Source organism: Mandrillus leucophaeus, unplaced genomic scaffold (assembly GCF_000951045.1).
Source record: "Mandrillus leucophaeus isolate KB7577 unplaced genomic scaffold, Mleu.le_1.0 Scaffold51, whole genome shotgun sequence".
Lineage (NCBI taxonomy): Eukaryota > Metazoa > Chordata > Mammalia > Primates > Cercopithecidae > Mandrillus > Mandrillus leucophaeus.
The window spans coordinates 2018729-2041660 of NW_012105475.1; the positions used below are offsets into that span (position 1 = coordinate 2018729).

Consider the following 22932-nt stretch of genomic DNA (forward strand, 5'->3'; position numbering starts at 1 on the left):
TTTATAAGTTAAAAAATAAAAATTTTGGGGGGCACAGGAGGATCACTTGGGACCAGGAGTTCGAGACCAGCCAGGGCAACATAAAAACAAAAAAAATTTAATTAGCCAGGTGTAGTGACACACACCTGTGGTCCCAGCTACTCAGGAGACTGAAGTGGGAGGATTGCTTGAGCCCAGGAATTCGAGGCCTCAGTGAGCTGTGATTGCACCATTGCACTCCAGCCTGGGCAGCAGAGTGAGACCCTGACTCAAAAAGAAAAAAGAAAGGAAAAGAAAAAATTTTTACAGCAAACTATTTTAGGTCTAGAATAATGATCAACTGAGTTACCCTCCTCGTTTATTTATTTACTCATCCATTTCATGAGATGATTTAAAGACAGTGCCTGGCATAAAGAAAGCACTCAAGTGTTAGGGGTTATTAGTGGTAATTAAAGTAAAACATTTAAGTGCCAGTGTACCACTGTGTAACAAAAATGAATGAAATATTGATTCTGCTTCTAAGAGCTCAAAAATCTGAAGAGTACACAAACGTGTAACCAAATATTAATAATTACAGCAATGCGGCCGGGCGCGGTGGCTCAAGCCTGTAATCCCAGCACTTTGGGAGGCCGAGACGGGCGAATCACGAAGTCAGGAGATTCAGACCATCCTGGCTAACACGGTGAAACCCCGTCTCTACTAAAAAAAAAATACAAAAAACTAGCCGGGCGAGGTGGTGGACGCCTGTAGTCCCAGCTACTCGGGAGGCTGAGGCAGGAGAATGACGTGAACCTGGGAGGCGGAGCTTGCAGTGAGCTGAGATCCGGCCACTGCACTCCAGCCTAGGCGACAGAGCGAGACTCCGTCTCAAAAAATAATAATAATAATTACAGCAATGGATACAGTGTGTAACAGAGAAGTATAAAAGCCACTGGAGGGGTACAGATGGAGGACTTTAGTCTGGGAAGAACAAAAGAGGCCTTCTGAAGGAAAATGACCTAAATAGAGGTTCTAACACCCAGGGACCTGCTGAAATGAGTTGAAGAGTTTGGTGGGTGGAAAGTGGAGAAAGGAGAGCATTCCAAGCCATAGAAACAGCGTGTGCAAAGATGAAACTTGCGAGGGCGTGCATGATCATGTGGGGAAACAGCCAACGAGGAGACTGGAAAGCAGGTAAAGAGTTTAGAGTTTCTCCTGTGGTTAACAGGATTCACCCAAGGAGCCTACGGAAGAGAGTGTCGAAGTAACTAGCAGGACAAGAGAGATGCATTCAAGGGTACAAGACTCGTGATAGGAGCATGGTTAGTAGAATCAAGGTGAAGCCTGGACTGAGAAAGCAGTAGAGCAAGAAGTACTGAAGGAGAGAGAGGCAAGAACTGAATATGGAACTACCATTCGACCCAGTAATCCCACTACCAGGTAGATATCCAAAGGAAAATAAATCCTTCTACCAAAAGGACACATGCATGTGTATGTTTATTACAGCACTGTTCACAATAGCAAAGACATGGAATCAACCTAGATGCCCATCAGCAGTGGATTGGATAAAGAAATATGGTGCATACACACCATGGAATACCACACAGCCATAACAAACAATGCGATCATGTTCTTCACAGCAACATGGGTGCAGCTGGAAGCCAGTATCTGAAGCAAATTAACACAGGAACCAAAAACCCAATGCCACATGTTCTCACTTATAAATGGGAGCTAAACAGTGGGTACACACAGACATAAAGATGGCAACAACAGACTCTGGGGATTACTAGAGAGGGGATGGAGGGAGGGGGACAAGGGTCAAAAGACTAACTTTTGGGTACTTCGCTTACTACCTGGGTGATAAGATCAGTCATACCCCAAAACCTCAGTATCACACACAATATACTCATGTAGTAAACCTGCACATGTACCCCCAAATCCAAAAAGTTGGAAACAAGGAAAGAGAGAAAATAAACCAAATTTAAATGTATATAGGAAGTAGAAACAAGAAAATATCATGATCGACTGGATTTAGACAGTTAACAAAAGAGACAGGATAAATTTCTGGATTTCTAGGTTAGTTGACTGGGTATTCATCTCAGTGTGGATTAAAAAAATAAGAAAATTTGAGGAGAAAGGTATGTGTTCATTTGGGGTTCATGACAATTTTTTGGTACTTATGGAACATCTGGATAGAAATGTACAGTAGTTACTTAAAACTTCAGTTTTGAAGTTTAGGAGATCTCTGGACTACAGATAGATTTGGGAGTGGCTAGCATAAAGTTGGTAATAGAAGCCTTTGAGGAGATGAGATTTTCCATAAACAGAATGTACAATAAAAACAGAATAGAAACAATTATAAAGTATTAGGGAATAAAAGCATGTAAGGGCAAGTTAGAGGAAGGAGAACCCAAATGAGAATCCAGGCTGGATTCCCCAAGAAATAGGAGGAGATGTTGACCAGGCGCAGTGCCTCACCCCTATAATCCCAGCTCTTTGGGAGTCCCAGGCAGGCAGATCACTTGAGGTCATGAGTTCAAGACCAGCCTGACCAAAATGGTGAAACCCCCTCTCTACTAAAAATACCAAAAAAATTAGCTGGGCGTGGTGGCACCCGCCTGTAATCCCAGCTACTTGGGAGGCTGAGGCAGGAGAATCACTTTAACCCAGGAAGCAGAGGTTGCAGTGAGCTGAGACTGCACCACTGCACTCCAGTCTGGGCAACAGAATAAGACTCTGTCCAAAAAAAAAAAAAAAAGGAGGAGGAGGAGGGGGAGGAGGAGGAGGGGGAGGAGGAGGAAGGGGAGGAGGAGAAGACAGAATAGGAATGTGGAAGTTAACAGGCCAAGCTTCCATTGGAATTACCTTCAACACGATGTGATCTTTCAAAGTCACAGTTTCTTTATCTATAAGGTAGTATTAACGGTAGCCAGGCATTGGATAAATGGTAACAAATGTCAGGTATTATTATAAAGTAGAAATAACTCAAGAGGCAACTACAAAAGTAAACAACTTTAATGAAAGTTATACTTCTATACGGATTATAAAGCCATTATAGTTAAGGTTACTGAAAAGAAAGGCTTCGTTTTACCAAAGCAGATTGACTAGTAAAATGCCCCGTGTTTGATTCCCTGAAACTAGTTAAACAGAGAACTGTCACCTACTAAGTACCATTTTCCACACCAAAGCCCAAGGGATCAAAGCCTCTCAGTTCAAGCCATTAATGTTTATGAGTATGATTTGATAAAAGTGTCATGACCAAGGCCAAATACTTTCATTTTTGAAATACAGTAAAGTTAGATTAACCTCCTGAGGCCATAAGATGTTTCCTCTGGGTCCCATGGAAGAGCCTTATATTCCAATACTTTTGTAAGTCAGAGAGAAGACAACGTGAAAATGAACAAAACTTAGGGTGCAGATGGCTCCATAAGATGGTCCGTTACCTCCAAAGATTCTCCCACTGGATTCAATAACCTGGAAGCATTTCCTTCTTTGGGGGAAAAAAACATCGCAACCATCTGAAGTTATTTTCAGTAATATGTTACAAAGTTAGTCATTTTGTCTTTTGAGACATTGGTTTAAAGCTTTGTGGTCTGACAATTACTGCACATGCTCTTCTTTGCAATGGCAGCCTTCCAGATACAAAGGGTCAAGCTTGTTTGTGTGGTTGGCTCACTGTCACCTAAGAACTTCCCATCATTGCTTGTACTTTAAAGACATGATAATGAATGGGACCTACCAGCCCAACAAAATCAAGATCTCACTTTAGTTCTAATAAGCTAGAAAAAGTTAACTTAGCATAAGTAATTTAGGGAGAAGAGTGGGAAAAGAAGAGCATCATTTTGTTAGACCAATGTCGAAAATAATTCATGTAACACGAGAGAGTTAATGTTTCTGAATATGCACACTCTCTTTCTTCTGAGCAGATCAGCTTTCTTTTGAGGTGAAGATAAAGTCATCGATATACTATTTTGGTGTTTCTTTAATGAGTGTTTCTGCCTCCGGAGCACATGGGCATATAGTAACCTTTATATTGATAGCAGAAGGCTCTGTTCTGTAAGTGGACGAGATAAAATAGTTCCTTTCCTTTTATTTTGTGTGTTATAAATGTATGCATTGTTTTATCAGGAATGACTCACCAAAGAAGAACTATTCAATTCCTTCTGAATGATGTTTCACTTTGAAATTTGGGAATTATGCCTTATTTCATGACGAGTGGCCAGAGTGAATGATTGTTGCAATGATGCCTCGTTTCCCCATCTCAGCCAGCAGACGCTCATTTTTCAAAATGCTGGACTTTCACTTCTTCTTTGAATGTACACCATTTATGAAACAGCCACTCCCGTCACTGCCCTGATAACATTTGCAATAGCATCATCATTTATGTTGGCAATATCATTGCTCTGGGTCAGGTTGCAAAACAGCCAAAGAAACACATTTGTCATCTAACGCGCAAGTTCTAAGGAGAAGTGAACTTTAGTTTATGAATGCTTCCAGCTATGGCTCTCTTTTTCTTAAAAGAAAAAAAAGATCTTAAAAGGAAAATGAATTTTTCAGTTTGTTGGTTGAAATTTTGGGCATTGGTGTTATAAAGCGACGCAGTCAGAATCACCAAAATAGCACATAACACATGGAAAATATTACCTTGACCTGGCAAAGCTATTTTCATGTTTGACCACTACTTGAAGGATCCAAAGGGCACATTTCTAGAACAGTTTTTTTTCTTTTACTTTTTTTATATTAAAATATAGAGACAGGGCCTCACTGTGTTTCCCAGGCTGGTCTGGGCTCAAGTGATCCTTCCACCTAAGCCTCCCAAAGTGCTAGGATTACAGGTGTGAGCCACACCGCACCTGGCCTAGTTTATCTTTTGTAGCAGTAAAATGCAATAAGAGATTTACTGTTGATGTTATATTCTAGATCTGTCTTAATTTGGTTTCTCCCTCAGTGCAGCTGCAAAAAGTGGTTGCTTATCACATTCTCAGGGTTTAGTATTACTAAGAATAGTTTTGGGCTGTTATTTGTAAGTAATTCCATACAAGCTTTAAGAATAGATGCAATCGTATACATTGCTACTAAGAGGATACTTAGAATATAGGGAATATCTTTACAATTTGAGGACATCGAGATGGATGTACATGAATGTAATGTGTAAATGTATGTTTTTTAAAATCCACATTTCTCTAATTACTAGTGAGATCGAGCATTTTGTCATATGCTTGCTGATATATAAAGTTACTTTCCTGTGAACTTACATATTTCTTTTCTTATGATTCCCTCTTTATAGGCTTTGACCATTTTTCATTGTGTTGATTGCATATTTTTTATTCATCTTACTAATTTAAATATTATGCATGTGAACCCTTTTTGCTGCTTAGTGTTGCAAATCTGTTCTCATACTCAATGACTATTTTTCTTAACATCGTTGACAGGATCTTTGGCTGAACAAAAGTGTTAAATTTTTATGTACTTCCATTCATTAACCTTTCTCTTTATGGCGTCTAAGTTTACCACGATGCTTCTAAAGTCTTTCTCTACCACATTGCTTTGCATTTCTTTAGGTCTTCCTTATTGCCTTCCATAAGGCTTTATAGGTTTTTTTTTAATTCATAAAACGTTGATAAATTTCTCTTTAAATTGTTTAAGTATAGAAATTGAGATTATAAAACATAATCTATATTATATTGGAGAACTTTACATTTTTAAAATATTATTTTTAATCTATATGCTTAGTAGGAATTCATTTTTCCCCAAGTGGATGCAAAAAGGGTCTAACTCCATTATTAAATACTTGATCTTTTCCTTGCCTATTCCAACTGCCACGTTTGCAATATATTATATTCAAATACATACTTAGTCCTGTTTCTGGAGTCCTTATTTTATTCTACCGATTTCCTTTACCAACATGACCCTTTTTCATCATTGCAGCTATAAAGTATAGCCGAGGCCAGGTGTGGTGGCGAACGCCTGTAATCCCAGCACTTCGGGAGGCCGAGGTGGGCAGATCACTTGAGGTCAGGAGTTCGAGACCAGCCTGGCCAACATGGTGAAACTCCTTCTCTACAAAAATACAAAAATTAGCTGGGCTTGGTGGCATGTGCCTGTAATCCCAGCTGCTCTGGAGGCTGAGGCAGGAGAATCACTTGAACCCAGGAGGCAGAGATTGCAGTGAGCCGAGATCACACCACTGCACTCCAGCTTGGGCGATAAAGTGAGACTCCATCTCAAAAAATAAATAAAAATAAAATGTAAAATATAGCTTAGATCTGTTAAAGGGCATTCCTCCCCTTGTTTTTTTATTTATTTTTATTTTCTGGCTCTTCTTAGAACCTTTAGACCTCCTTACTCATCATCTGCATTTAATTTTCATGTGGATTCTCAAATCTGTCTCTTCCTCTCTGCTACCACTAATACTTAACTGAGCCCTTTTCCCTTGTTTAGATTATAGCAACATTGCAATCACCTTGACTGGCTTTCTTTCTCTAGTGTTGCCCAGTTTAGCCTACCCTCTAAACTCCCTTCGTAAGAAAATCTGATTATTTTGAGGACTCACGTAATTTTTTACAACAGCTTTGTTGAAATATAATACACATACCATATAATTCACCCTTTTCAAGTGTACAATTTAATGATTTTGGTATATTCACAGAGTTGTGCAACCGACACTATAACTAATTTTAGAACCTTTTTATCACTGCAAAGAGAAACTCCATACTCTTTAGACATCACTTTCTAATGCCACCATCTTCCTGTGCTTTCCCCACCGAGCTCTAGTCAACCACTCATCTACTTTCTGTCTTTAGCAATTTGCCTATTCTGGACATTTCATGTAAGTGGAATCATGTAATACGTGATCTTTTGCAATATGTGGCTTCTTTCACTTAGCATGATGCTCTCAAAGATCTATATTGTAGCATGTATCAATACTTCATTCCTTTTCTTAGCCAAATAGTTCTTTTACCACATTTCATCTATTCAGCATTAGATAGACATTTGAGTTGCTTCCACCTTTTGTCTGTTATGAATAATGCTGCTCTGAACCTCATATAAACTTTAAAATGAGTTTGTTACATTTGAGTAAAATTTCTATGGAGATTTATGGGGCAGTGGCTTATGCCTGTAATCCCAACACTTTGGAAGGCCAAGGTGGGCAGATCACTTGAGGTCAGGAGTTTGAGAGCAGATGGGCCAACATGGTGAAACCCATCTTTAATAAAATACAAAAATTAGCCAGCCATGGTGGCATGCGCATGTCATCCCAGCTACTCGGGAGGCTGAGGCAGGAGAATCGCTTGAACCCAGGAGGTGGAGGTTGCAGTGAGCCGAGATCACACCACTGCACTCCAGCCTGGGCGACAGAGTGAAACTCCATCTCAAAAATAGAAAACAGGTAAAAATTTATATGGAGATTTTTGTTGCAATTACCTTAAATTTATAAATAAATTTAGGAAAAATTGAAGTTTTTTTACAGGAAACTTGTGGAGGTTTTTTGCATTAATGTAGCACTTATTTATTGCCTTCCATAAATTTTATCATTTTCTTCATAAAATTCTGATGCATTTCTTTTTTGTAATTTCTGTGTATTTTTTGTTTTGTAATTTTAAAGGGAATTTTTTCATTAAAATTTTATTTGATATTACATGGAAAAGCTGTTAATTTATATATTGCTACCTTATATCTAGCTACCTTGAGGATTTCCCTTTAAAGCGCTCATGGTTTTTCAGTTGATTTTCTCTTAATTTACAGATAATTGATCGCATAATCTATAAATACTCAAAACTTATCTCTTTAAAATACTTATATTACTTATTTTTTAAAATTTTCTAATTTCACTGGCTAGGATGATAAATAATAGCAGCTATGGAGGCATATATCTTTTTCCCTATCAACTTTAATTTATTTAATTAGGAACAATGTTACAGCCAAAATTAAAGAAATCTAATAAAGAAAGAAAAATCACACTAATCCCATGTGAAAACAAACTTTAAAAATAACTAACATTGGCCAGGCACAGTGTCGCATACCTTTAATCCCAACACTTTGGGAGGCCGAGGCAGGCACGTCACTTGAGGCCAGGAGTTCAAGACCAACCTGGCCAATACAGAAAAACCCCATGTCTACAAAAAGTACAAAAAGTAGCCAGTCATGGTGGCATGTGCCTGTTGTTTCAGCTATTCAGGGGCTGAGGTACGAGAATTGCTTGAACCCAGGAGGCAGAGGCTGCAGTGAGCCAAGATCGCAGCACTGCACTCCAGCCTGTATGACAGAGCGAGACTCTGTCTCAAAAAATAAAATAAAATAATGAACATTAAGTTGATTGTATATGAATAGAAAGACTGAGGAAGAATATACCCCAAACTGCTATGAGTAGTTCTTTTAAGGGTATGTAATTCTACATACAGGAACAAGGAGAGACAGGGGGACCCACCTTCCACTTTGTGCACATCTGTATAGCTTGTCTATTTGCAATTAGCATTTTCTACTTTTATAATTTTACAATGCATCCTAGAATAAATCCAAAGAGTACAAAGTGTGTAGTGACTTGTGTTTACATATAAAGATCGAGAGGTATGCCTTTTTAATGGCTGAGGTGTAAGGTCTGTTCCCAAAGTTCAATCTCAACTCTATTAGAGAGTTAAAGATTGGATAGAAGGAAGGAAGGGAGGGAGGGAGGGAGGAAGGGAGGGAGGGAGGGAGGAAGGAAGGAGGGAAGGAAGGAAGGGAAGAAGGAAGGAGGGAAGGAAGGAAGGGAGGAAGGAAAATGGATAGATAAAAATGTAGATATAGATATATACCCACTTACTGTTAAAACTTACTGTCCAAACACAAAAAGATGACCACAAGAGAGAAATAGGTACAAAGAAAAGCTTTACAAATTACACAAGTTAGAATTCCAGGGCAGGACAATTGCTGCTTATTATCTGGTTCCTAGGGTGGCTAGGAAAATGTGAATGAGGCAATTAGTTCATGGTTGAAGAGCATGTTAATTGCTCTCTAATGTCATCAGATCTTGATGATTTCCTGTCAAAAGTTCTTCCTTCTGAGACACTGTGGGGGAGTTTAGCAATCATAGAAGGGCATCTACGTCATTTGTCCCAGTATTTAGGGTGCCGCATAAATGACAGTAATGCCATATCTTATTGTTTCCTGCATTTTGGAATGTGACTAATGTACCTTTTCCATTGTTCCCTTCCAGAATCTCCAATGAACACTCACCCAAACTCCAGATCCGGAGTCATAGTTACCTGAGGGCAGTGAGTGAAGTCTCCATCAACCGGAGCCTGGACAGCCTCGACCCTGCAGGCTTGCTCACATCACCAAAGTTCCGCTCCAGGAATGAGAGCTACATGCGAGCCATGAGCACCATCAGCCAGGTGAGGGCCGTCAGGGCAGCGGTGGTCAGGAGCATTAGCGGCAGGAAGGTTAGCGAGAACTGAGAGGGCGTGAGTTAGGGAGGCAGTCGCTCACCCAGGAGACCACTGGGTCCTCAGACAGGAGGTCCAGTCAAGTGGTGCAAAGAGCATGCCATGTGTTCAGCCACAGTAAGCCCCCGGTATCAATGGTCTGCCAGGAGGTGGGGCCCTGTATAGGTGGATAAAGCACAATGAAGAGGGTCCTTGGAAATTCACTTGAGATCAGGAGTTCAAGATCAGCCTGGCCAACATGGTGAAACCCTGTATCTACTAAAAAAACAAAAGTAAGCCTGACATGGTGGCACACACCTGTGATCCCAGCTACTCTGGAGGCTGAGGCGAGAGAATCACTTGAAACCGGGAGGCGAAGGTTGCAGTGAACCGAGATCATGTCACTGCACTCCAGCCTGGGTGACTTAGTAAGACTCTTTCTCAATTAAAAAAAAAGAAAAAAGAAAAAAAAAAAGAAAACTTTGACTTTTAAGCAAGCAAGAGATATGAATCTAACTTTGATGTAGGATAATTAATCTGGCCAAAAAAACATAGGAAAGATTGGAGAAAATGAGAAGCTAGAAGCAGAGAGGCTAGTTTGGAAGACATTGTGATCATCAAGGTGAGAATTAATGTTACTGATGGTGGTGGTGACCATAGTGGTGATGTTGGTGTGTTGGTGATAATGATGGCAGTGATGGTGATGATAGTGATGGTGATGGTGATGATGGTGATGGTGTTGGTAGTGATGGTGGTGGTAATGATGGTGATGGCAGTGGTAGTGGTAGTGATAGTAATGGTGATGGTGGTGATGGTCGTGGCAGTGATGATGGTGATGGTGGTGACAGTGATGGTAACAGTAATGGCAGTGGTGATTGTGATGATGGTGGTGGTGATGGTGGTGGTGGTGGTGATGTGGTGGTGGTGGTGATGATCATAATGGTGGTGGTGGTGATGGTAACGGGTGGCAGTGGCGGTTGTGATAGTGATGGTGGTGATGATGATGGTAGTAACAGTGATGATGGTGATGGTGATGATAGTGATGGTGATGGTGGTGATGATGGTGATGGTGTTGGTAATGATGGTGGTGGTAATGATGGTGATGGCAGTGGTAGTGGTAGTGATAGTAATGGTGATGGTGGTGGTGATGGTAATGATAATGAGTTATGATAATGAGTTATGATCACACCACTGCACTCCAGCCTGGGCAACAGAGCTAGACTCTATCTCTTAAAAGAGAGAGAGAGAGAGAGAAAACAGAGAACATAAATCAAGAGTTAGAAAGAATTAAAGAGAAATTGACAAATATCAAAAACAGACCAAGAACATTAGACATACAGATAATAGAAGTCCCTTCAGAAGAAAATCAATGGAACAGAAAAAGTAAGAAAAACAATGAATTTTTTTAAACTTTCCTGAAATAAAAAGTTGATTTGAAGCTACATAGTGGAAGAACATACCATGTAAACACACCATGTACCTGAGAAATTGACCCAAAGCAATCAACATTAGGGCATATTCTGGTAAAATTACAAGACTTTAAAGAATTTTTTAAAAAACACTTTGGATTTCTAGACAAAAAGAGCAACTGACTTAATAAAATGAAAACTGAGTTACCATTGGACCCTTTAACAACAATGGTTTATGCTGGAAGAAAATGATGTGTGTAGCATTTTAATACACTCAAGGAAAAATATGTGAATCAAAGATTTTTATATCTAGAAAAACTGACTTTCAAGTATAAAAGGTACAAACTGTTATAAGCATGGATGCATGCAAAGAATATTGATTCCATGAACACATTCTGAGAAATGCACTAGACAATGAGCTCTAAACCAGCCATATGAATGAGCAGACGTAAGAACTACAGATGCTCCTCTACTTACATCCCTGATAGACCCATTGTAAGTTGAAAATACCATAACCCAAAAATGGGCATTTTGTAAACATGATGGATGTGAAAACAAAAGACACAATATCCAAAAAACGCTGGACTGGCAACACAGTACACTTTGGAGTATCAGTTGTTTACCCTTGTAATTGCATGGCTGAGCACCTACCCAGAATCTCGAGATAATACTAAACCACATATCAACAGCCCAGAAAAAGATCTAAATTCAAAATTCAAAGTACAGTTTCTACTGAATACGTATCAATCTTGTATCATCATAAAGTAGAAAAAGCGTAAGTCAAACCATCATTAGTCATGGACCACCTGTAGTAGCAAACATTAAACACAATTATGTGTAGAACTAAGACTAAATGAGCATTCACTGGTTGGGGAGCATAATAGGTTTATTTGCTCTGACTATATAAATACAGCGCAATTATTTAAAAATGAGAAAAGAATAGAGGGACCACATATAAAATGAAATTGTTAGCTCTTTAATCATATGTGGGCAGGGGTAGTATTAGTAATGTTTTCTGTGCATATATTATGGGATAAAGTCAATGGATAGTTATAGAATATTCCAATTCCATCATCTCCTGTGTCCTTGAGAACCAAGATTCTCGGTATGGAATAAATATCTAAGAATAAACATATATAGAAGAGGTTGCATAAGAACCCTATAGTATTTATATCCTAGTTCTTCCCACTGAAAAGACCTAAGAACAGTGATTAACCCAGTAGCAATGACAGCGTATCTTCCTAGTACCCAGATTGTGTTCTTGTGACACCATTTCCCACTAAAAAAAGAAAGGGCTTTTCAGAAACATACTGATTCCAGGACTGGGCAGGAAAGGTTTAAGTGGAGTTTAGAATATTTTGTCATACCAGATATCAAAGAAGTTCTCAAAGATTACTACTTTCATGTCAAAAAGACCCCCAAACCAACCTAAAAGGCTCCCACTGATGAAAGATGGCACAAATTTGAGTTCACTAAGGATAATTATTTCAATTAACTGAAAACCATCAAATATTTTTAAATCTATGAGTTAATGTGATATTTTTAAAAACTGATTACATATGGAATATAAGAGAAAAAAAATTTATCTTGAAAATTAGTAAATAAAGAGGGGAAATCAGGCATTTATCCTACCATTGCTATATGAACTAAATCATTAAGTAAACAAGTAATGTGTAAGAGAATATTCCAACTAGTAGTTGTAAAAGTAATTATAGAATATTGCATTTTACAACTCCCAAGGACTAACAGATCTAGGCATTGAGCATAGATAACTCCTAACAACATAAAAGACAGACAAACTAGACATAATGTGCCTCCTGATGAAATAAGCACATGACCTCTAGCCTTGCCAGAAAGATTGAACCTGCATCTGATCAAATCTCTGAATCTGGATTCCAATTTTCAGGCAATACAAAATACAGAGGAACATGATGAACTTCACCATGAGTATGAAATCAGCAAAATCCAGACTACGGGAACCTCTATGGGGCAAACAACCTAGATTCTCAATAGATAAATCAAAATAAGTGTATGTTAAAGGTGAATTTTAAAATCTATCAGATTTTTTAAATGGGTAAGACAAACCAGAGCCCAGGGATGCACACTTGGGTGAAAAAAAATAAAAATAAAAATAAAGAAATGCACGAAAGTAAACGCAATAAAACTCAGGGTATTAGTTAAGTACTATTAGAGAGACAGTAGAGATTGTGAATATTGGGGCATGTGGAGGGCTTCTAGGGTGTCTGGAAAAGTTTTGTTTCTTGATCTGGGTAATGGTTCCAAGGTATTTGCCTTATTATAATTCATTAAGTTATGTATTTATTTTGTATGGTTTTCTGTATCTGTGTATAATGAAAATAAAGGATAAAAGGGAATGAAGAAGAATTCTATGAAGAACATAAGTTTAGCCAGGAGCCATAGTTCACACCTGTAATCCCAGCACTTTGGGAGGTGGAGTTGGGAGGATGGCTTGATGACTTGAGACCAGCAGTTTGAGACCAGCCTGGGCAACATGGCGAAACCCTGTCTCTACCAAAAAAAAATAGCCAGGCATGGTGGCGCAGACCTGTAGTCCCAGTTATCCAGGAAACTGAGTCAGCAGGATTGCTTGAGCGCAGGAAGTTGAGGCTACAGTAAGTCTTCTTCGTGCCACTGCACTCCACCCTGGGTGACAGAGCAAGACCCTATCCCCAAAAACGAAAAGAAAAAAAGAATGTAAGTTTAACCTAGAGGGTTAAGGAAAAAAACCAACAAGTTGCAGAATTATATTTACTATGTAATTCAAGTTTTATACAAAGTAGAAGACGGGACATATATACTATCTAGAAAGATAGTCATCCAAGTTTAATGGTTGTTACCTTGACAGAGATAGTTTGCTATCTCTTTGTAAAGTTTGGTATGTTGATTAAAAGGGGGAAAAATGAATAAATTATATACATATATTACATATGTCTATATATATATACACCCATACATGTGCAGATGTATCTAGACATACACACATATATATTTGTTTTATTTTTTGCTTTGAAATAATTGCAACCTTAAAAAAGAGTAACACATGTAATACAAAGACTCCTGTATATCCTTGACCCAGATTGAAATGTATGGATTGTTGAGATATTGGCTCACTTGCTCAGTCTTTCTCTCTCTCGCTCCATTTGATAGCTGCAGATACATTCCTTTACCTCTAAATGTATGTCCATGTATTTCTTTAAAAACAAGGATATATAGAGATATAATTTTCTAATATGGACACACAGAGTTATTATCCTGGAAAATGTGCAGGGATTTCACATAACAAATTAGATGAAGAATGTGAAAATAGCATTTTTAAACTGTAAAGAATTATTATTAAACAATGCATGTCTCTTTCTATTGATATGCCTTAAAGTAATTGGTCACTTTTATCTGAAGTTTAAATAAATTAGTCATTACCGGAGCACAACTTCAGATAATACAAAATGAGGAGACAGTCAAAAATTGTAATAGTTTTCAGTAAGCGTTCAAAACCCAATTGTAGTTTAATTTGTTTAATTCTCAGTGCCTCATGAATTTGAAATTAGGAAAATACAGATAAGATGTCCTGGAAGGTAACAGAAAATTGAGAATGCTCCCAAATCTCTAGCAAGTCAACTAAAAAGTGAGAAGTTACTGGAACATCTAGTCAGGAATGTTGTTTCTTAAGTGGGGCTCAAACCTAATATAAGTTATATACAGGAGGAATATAAATCAATAAAAACTTATTCTTCAAAAAAAGAGGGCCCCCATTTCAAAGATTTTTTTCCAATTACACCAAATATTTCTGTAGCAAATTTTTAAAATACATTAATAAACAATTTATGAATCATATCAGCTTTTTTTGTTGTTGTTCGTTTGTTGAGACAAGATCTCTCTCTGTTGCCCAGGCTGGAATGCAGTGGTACAATCAGGTCTTCCTGCAGCCTCGACCTCCCAGGCTGAAGTGATCCTCCTGCCACAGCCTCCCAAAGTAATAAGTGTGAGCCACCACACTCAGCCCATATGGGCTTTTTATAAAGAAGACTGAAACTGGTAAATAGTTTGAAAATCTTGATGGCGCTTTTCAAGATTTTGACATATCTGAGTTTAGTCTATTTTTGTGAAAAATGTGAGTATCTTGCCAGAAAATATAGGGCATGTTTCCATACCTTGCACTAAATTAAGCTTGACACTGAAATTATTTGACAAACTAGTTACTTCAAAAGGCACTGTAAAAATACTCGTTTCTAAAATGTTTGTGCTAAAAAGTTATACCAAAATACATGAACTCTGACAATGGACTGATAAAATTCTTCTTCAAGTTTGCGTTTATAAATAAGAACAACATGCATTGGAATAAGCCCCACATTTCCTTGCATTCTACAAACAATGCCCTTTTTCTTTAAAATGTAATCAAGGCTAATGGTGACAGCTCATGCCTGTAACCCCAGCACTTTGGGAGGCCCAGGCGGGTGGATCACTTGAGGTCAGGAGTTCAAGACCAGCCTGGCCAACATGGCGAAACCCTGTCTCTACTAAAAATACAAAAAAAAAAAAGTAATCTATTTTTGGAATTATAAACTGGATGCCATTCAATTATAGCCTGTAACAGAAAGGAAATAAAATGCATTTGAGCTTAACATAACCAGACGCTGCTTTTTCTTCTGGGGATTGAAGTTCGCAGATGCTTGGAGAGGTTGGTCCTCCACCAGGTGGAGGCGAGTGTCTCAACGCCTGTGTCTGTCCGCAGGTGAGCGAGATGGAAGTGAACGGGCAGTTCGAGTCTGTGTGCGAGTCCGTGTTCAGCGAGCTGGAGTCGCAGGCGGTGGAGGCGCTGGACCTGCCCATGCCCGGCTGCTTCCGCATGCGGAGCCACAGCTATGTGCGGGCCATCGAGAAAGGCTGCTCCCAGGATGACGAGTGCGTGTCCCTGAGGTCGTCCTCGCCGCCGCGCACCACCACCACCGTCAGGACCATCCAGAGCAGCACGGGTGAGTGTGCAGGCCCGCAGCCAGCCTGGCCTCTGTGCTGGCTGCGGCACGACTGTCCCCAAAAACTGTGCCCTTGCTGTCATCATGCGTAGTTGCCAGGAACAAGATACCACCCATGTCCTACAAACCAAAGGTTTTCCTTCCCTATCTGCCTCTATCCCCGCCTCTGGCCACTCTCCCACACCTCCTTCCCAACCCCATCTCTGGCACCGGCAGGGGAAACTGCAACTACAGCACCATGAGGGAGGGACAGCACAGCCCAGCGGGGAGGGACTTCCAAAGTCCTCACACAGGTCCTAGGAGCTGATCCCCGCCAGCTCCTACTCCCGATGATTAGGCTTGGCCTTTTAGGGCTGTGACCCTAAAAGAACCAGACACCCTACTTATGACCCATCACAGAATTGAAATGACTGTTTTATTCCAAGATAGCCACAAAGTGACTATCCCAAAAGACCTGAAATATCACTGTGAGAAATAAGAAGGAAGAAATGGATGACCCGTAATATCGATCGCACATTTTATGAGTTTTATTTTAACAGAAAGCAGATTTATTTTACTATTTTAAAACTTCTATCTATCCCATATAAATAGCACCTCCTTTTCCCTCTAAACTGTATTTAAGTGTGTGTGGTTAAACTGTATTTTTGTCAGTAGATTTTAGGCACAGAGACACAGAAAAGCTTAACGAGTTTCCGTGACACTGGAACCTGCATAATAATATAGCCGTGGGCTATGTATGACAATGTGTGCATATGTATTATATATATAACATTTGAGTTCCAAAAAGAAAATCCCACTGTTTAACTAGGCTTAACTTTATGATTGAACTCAGTATAACTTCAATATAGAACATTCTACAAGAAGATCATCAAACTTAGACTCAAGATAAATAATGATGAATAAATTAGAAAGAAAAGCCTGTGTCAGAATATTATATCATTCCATTGTAGTGCTAGGTGCATCAAATGTCAGTAATTATCATTCAGTCTAGAACTTTTGCAGGCTTAAGAGTTAAAAGGTCCTCAAATCCAAGTTAAAATCCTAGATATATGGAATTGAGGTGATAGTTTTATTTAAAATAAATATACAGGTTAAACAAGAGGAGTTCATTCTTGACCACCGCAGACTGAGATCTCAGTGTTAGGAGAAAAGATGCTTCCAGACCTTGCATTGGCCAGGCAGCTCAGCAGGGAGCCCAACAGCTCAGACCCTGGCTGCCTACCTCCAGACCAGAGATGGTGGATGTCCGTATGTTCTTGATCACTAGGAAATTCTCCAAGAACAGCCACAGATTAATAAATTAAATGAGAGTTATTTATGAAGAGAAAAAAACAATTTCTTTTGGAAAATCAACCATGAGCATGTTTGTGTGTGTTTGCATTCATGCAGTGTGATTTGGAAGGTCTGCCCTGTCCCTGTAGTGTATCATTATGTCTTTTGGTGTGTCCCATTTTCACCACCGCAACCCAACACACAACCCGTTCCCAGTGTCTGGTCCATTCTTCTGTATGATGAACTCATTGCCTGCTAGTTGAAACCGTTCCTTAAATATGTAAAATGCAGATTCTGGCCCAGAAGTCACAAGGGGTGCTCTCAGGAGAACAGTCGGGAAGGAAAGGGCTGCTGGCTCACTCCTTTACCCTCAGGAAACAGTGTTGCGGATAAAGTAGCAAAAGACTTGGAATGGTTTTTCTCTGCTCACCTGTCAGATTTGCGTGTTTTTGTCATTTTACTTATACTTCCTGCATCAGCGCCTGTCCCATGCTCTTCACTCCAAACACACAGGGGTCTGCCCTCCTAAGACACATCTCAGATACTCTGGAGGCTTCCAGAGCCCAAGCAATAGAGTTGCCAAATAAAATCCAGGTCGTCCAGTTAAATTTCAATTTCAGGTAAAGAGTGAATAATTCTGCTGGATAGGTATATCCCAAATATTGCATGAGAAATACTTATATACAGAACTATTTGTCATGTTTGTAGTATTTTCTGAAATCCAACAAGCCTATCAGGGCAGGAGATGAATGAGCCCTGGGAGGGTGTCTCGTGTTGTTCCATTTTGAATCTGAGTTGAATCTAAAGGGCTTTAGCCAGAAATGCTATGTGGGAAAACACCCAAAACGGGGAGAAGTGAATCCAGCTGCAGAGACAGGATCGCGTTCGCTTCTTCCTGAGCTCTATGAATCGCAGCCTAAGTACGGAGCCACCTCCACCTGCAGCTCTCCTGGGGAAGGCTCCAGGCTTGGCTGCCCCTGCAAGGATTTAAGGGCAGAAAGGTGTGACTTGCCCCTGGGGTTCGTGATGGATAAAATGCCGAGTGTTTGCACAGGGCAGCTGTACTTCACCTAGAATCAGTAAACTAAACATAATGTGTCATCTTCACAGGCGTGGAAAAATAAACAGTTTTAAGTACTAAACCATTACAGTAGATTAACTAAGTAAGCACATAGGATATTTTTCCAATATTACCTTTCACAGTTTCTCTATGACATGAATTTGTTCTTTAAAAATTCATTATTTTATGATATAAGGGTCTATGCCCTTTATTCTGCCCTTCCTACTACTCCTGTATGCTATTTCTCTCTCTCACACACACACACACACACATGCACACACACACACGCATTTCCTTCTCGTTTTCTCACATGATCTCAGTACTCTCATATTAATTTTCTTCCTCGTTTCCTTTTTACACTGAATCAAATATAATTTCCTGTAGAAAAATGCAGAAAATTGATTTTCTTACAGGACCTACTAATTTTTGAAAGAAAACACTCATCTATGAAAATTGGGAAATGACTTTGCTCTAATTTGATTGATTTCCCCAGATGCACGGGTCAGATGCACATCTCGGTTTAGCAGGACTTGATGTAGATGTAGATGTGTCCTTTTGCCTCTCTTCTCTGCTCATTATTTTCAGATACTCACAGCAGATTTTGTTTTTACTAAACTTACTCTTTGTCCAGAAAAAATTCCTCATTTTGTCCACTGCACTTATTAGGCAGAACTTCTCTCCACAACAGTCCACATTCTGAATCTTTGACATTTGGTCAGCCCATTTTAATTGCTCACATTTTCAGCAAAATATGCTATTAAATCTTTCTCTCCCAGCCTTGTTCTTTATTCGTATTCGTAAAATGAAATCACTGACAAGAGTCTGATGCCATAGGAGAGAATTGTGAAGATGGGCTCAGCTCTAGGTGGCCGCAGGGATCCTCTAGCTATTAGTAGGTGAGCAAGGATGAATGGAGATAGCTCAGCAAATCAGGACAAATCAGGGATGAAGTTACAGCAACTTAAAGTTATGCTTCCTTGGGCTTATTGACTTCTTGGCTTGTCTAACTACGGTAGAATCTCAGGTTCTTTCAGCCTATAATCTACTTCAAGCACCCAGATTTCTCTCCATCCAATAGACTCAACAAGTTTTCATATAAACCATAGTGCCTGGGACTACTAGATTAATATTGGAGGAGGAAGTATTAGAGCAGTTAACATTACAGGAAGAATATTAGGGTAGGAAAGTAGAATGAAAACATGATTCAGTTAATATCATGACTGAAAAACAAGAACCCTTGCCTCAGTCATCTAAAGTATTTTAGGTAACAGTAGAACTTGATGCTGGAAATACACCCAGACCCCCACTTCAGAGGACTGGGTTAGGCCTGCCTCTGAAGCAATACACCAATGCAATTGTATGGGTTCAAGGGGAAGTTTTTGTTTTACTTCCTGTGCTGAATATTTCCTAGGACCTATCAAAAGGTATTATCACACTGCAGCTAGGCAGACTTGTATCTGGTGATATCAGTAGTCTGAATAGGCAGAAACATTGTCTAATAATCATACACGGTGATCTAATTATTGTCTAATAATCACACATCCGGCCAAATACAAGCACACACTCGTAAATGTACCGGAAAAAAAAACTTCAAAAAGGACACAAAGTAAATCATTTGCAGTGGTTTCCCAGAAAGTAGTAGGTGGGGAGAGGCAGATGGTAAAGAGATAGGGAGATATTAAAAATAAGTATTTATGACTTTTTATGATTTTAATGCCAAATATAACATTTGAATAGAAATAATGCTCCTTGATAGAAGTAGGCAAACTATCATGATGTATATTCTCTGGGGGGGTTTTCTGTTTGTTTGCTTTCGGTATTTTGAGACAGAGGCTCCCTGTGTCACCCAGGCTGGAGTACAGTGGTACAATTATAACTTACTGCAGCCTCCACCTCCTGGACTGCAATCCTCCATCTCAGCCTCTGGAACACAGGTAGCAGTGAATACAGATGCGCACCGCCATGCCTGGCTAAATTTCTCTTTTTCATTTTTTGAGATGGGGTCTTGCTCTGTCACCCAGGCTGGAGTGCAGTGGTGCAATCACGGCTCACTGCAACCGCCGCCTCAAGTGATCCTCCCACCTCAGCCTCCTGAGTAGCTGGGATTACAGGCGCATGCCACCATACCTGGATAATTTTTTGTATTTTTGGTCGAGATGGAGTTTCACCATGTTGGCCAGGCTGGTCTCAAACTTCTGGGCTCAAGTGATCCGCCCACCTTGGCCTCCCAAAGAGCTGCGATTACAGGCGTGAGCCACCACATCTAACAGATTCTCTGGTCTTTTAAGAAATTTCTTCACTTTGAAATTCCAAAGAAGCTTTATGTAGCAATAATACCATTTTTATAAAGAGTAAATAGGTTCATTTGCCACACTGTTACTCTTAAAGTTTGGCCTCTGTGCTATAATGTTTTCTTTTTTCTTTTTTATTTTTTTAATTTTGTGACAGGGTCTTGCCTTGTTGCCCAGGCTGCAGTGCAGAAGTGTCATTATGGCTCGCTGCAGCATTAACCTCCCAGGCCCAAGTGATCCTCTCACCTCAACCTCCAGAGTAGCTGGGACCACAGGCACATGCCACCATGCTCGGCTAATTTAAAAAAAAAAAAAAAAAAAATTGTATAGACGAAGACTTACTATGTTGCTCAGGCTGGTCTCAAACTCCGGAGCTCAAGTGATCCTCCCACCTCAACATCCCAAAGTGCTGGGATTACAGGTGTGAGCCACTGTGCCCCACCAATACTCTAATTCTCTTATTAGAGGAATTTCTTAAACAATGATGGAGTTGAACTGTTCTCCTCTCCTTCACATAGTTCAGGAAGGGGAGTAAGGACCCAGGGTACAGTGTCCCCCATTCGAAAGCAGTGCTTACCCTCTTGGATGTAGCTTGGGACCACAGTTACAGAAGTATTTACAGTTTGATGTTTGTAACAGGAGAAATCATATTTTCCTCTAAGTTGAGACACGTTCTTCCATCTTCCTACCTTACATCCTCCCCCATTCCTGGCAGCTCTGAGACGCTTGCTCAAGCCTTGCTTAATATAGCAAAAACAACTAACGTTTTCATCAGCTGAGGTCAGAACTAACATTCAGAAGGTTTTCCTGAGGGTTTGGGTCTTCATTCCGAATCAGTCGTCTTACCCAGGAGACCACACCTCACCCACCTTCATACACCCCACACTCCAGTCGCACACACACTGCTCCCCACTCCCCCTAACACAAACCCTAAACCCTAGGCAGAATGACATTAAGATAATAATTTGTATTTGCAGTACGCACAGCAGGCATTCAAAAATGGAAGAGGAAAGGAAAAGCTGCAGAAAAATCTTTAAGTACTCCACAAACTGCACAAGCCACAGATGATTGAATAATCAAGGTAACTTTCCTAGGGAAATAGCATTGCTATTAAAACAAGTTGAGTCATCAAATATTAGCAGTAAAAAAACTTCTACATCATCCAGGCTAGTGGTCTGCAAACTATAGCCTGTGGACCAAGTCCAGCGTGCTGCCTGTTTCTGTAAATAAGTGTCATCAGACATAACTCACACCCATTTGTTTACCTGCTGTCTGTAGACAGAAGTTTCAGCAGAGTTGAATAGTTCCCTATTTTAAAAGCTGAGTTGAATTGTTCGTGCAGAGTAGTCTCTGCGGGAATGTTTTGGTCCACAAAGCCAAATACATGTATTATGTGACCCTTTACGGAGAAAGTGTGCTCCACCTATGTAATTCATTGAACCCATTCGAAGGTAAGGAGACTAAGGCCCATAGTGGTGAACCTCCAGCAGGAGGCAAAGTCAGAATAAGAAGCTCAGGTCTCTCAGTAAAAACCCCTTCCTCTGGTGCCCAGCTCTACAGATTATTTATTGCTTGAGTATGAAGTTAATCTGAACTTCAGTTTCTTCATGTATAAAATGAGATTACGATGCTGATCCTCTTCCCAGCATTAATGACCATTTTTGGAGAATTCTTAGAGTTCAGAAAAAGCTCACTTCTTTCTGCCAAGCACCAAGTTAATTAATAGATCCTTGTTATGAAGCAGGGAGGCAAAGGTTCAGAAGTTGAAGGGACAGATATCAATCAGAAGCTTTCTGAACAAAGCACCTTTCTTTTCTATTCAAGATAAAATCAAATAATAAATATTCAGATATTGCCTGGACTGGTTCCTTGTCTCTCTGCTAATGAGTTTTCCTTCTTTGAATCTCTCCAAGTGGAACTGGAGACATCGCGTACTTCCACCCTTGCAGGCTCAGATGAAATAAAAAAGAGCAAGATTTATGACACAACCTACTCCTCATGAGAGGCAGCTTATCCTTGTCCGCTGTTACATTGAAGGAAACTGACAGTGATGATTTTCAGGAGACTTTTGGTTATAACTTTTCCTTTCTTCTTTGGGGCACGCGAGGTGGGATTCCTCTATAATATTAGGAAGTCATAAAAATGCAAAAGTCCTATCAGACACAGAGCGAGATTTAAAATCTGAAGAATACCATCTGCTTCCACCTCCTGCAGTTGTTTGGAAGCGCATAAATCACCTCTTGGGAACGGAGTGCCAACCTTGAGGGGCTATGCCTCACAGACGGCCAACAAGCAAGTCCACCGTTGCCCACATTTGGGGTTATTGCATGGCAAACAGTGAAGGGGCTTCCAGGGTTTTATGGCACACTGGCCTTAAAGGCTGTTCACATGAGATCACTCATAAGGAGGCATTATGCAAATTACAAATTAGAATGCCTCTACTTTGGCTTTGATTTGAAATCTCTCAATCTGGCTTAGTTTAATAATAATGATAATAGCTAACCTTTAAGCACGTATTATTTGACGAGCATACAAACAGCTGCATAG

General features: G+C 39.9%; 1 protein-coding gene across 8 annotated transcripts in view; it reads left to right on the plus strand.

The window, feature by feature from the left end:
* Positions 1–22932, plus strand: part of DLGAP1 (discs, large (Drosophila) homolog-associated protein 1) — a 703239-nt gene that overhangs the window by 408971 nt on the left and 271336 nt on the right. For all 8 annotated transcript variants that reach the window (XM_011996318.1, XM_011996317.1, XM_011996319.1 and 5 more), the window contains 2 exons: positions 9155–9332; positions 15522–15762. In XM_011996318.1, the coding sequence (XP_011851708.1) occupies positions 9155–9332; positions 15522–15762 (419 nt within the window). The remainder of the gene's footprint in view (positions 1–9154; positions 9333–15521; positions 15763–22932) is intronic.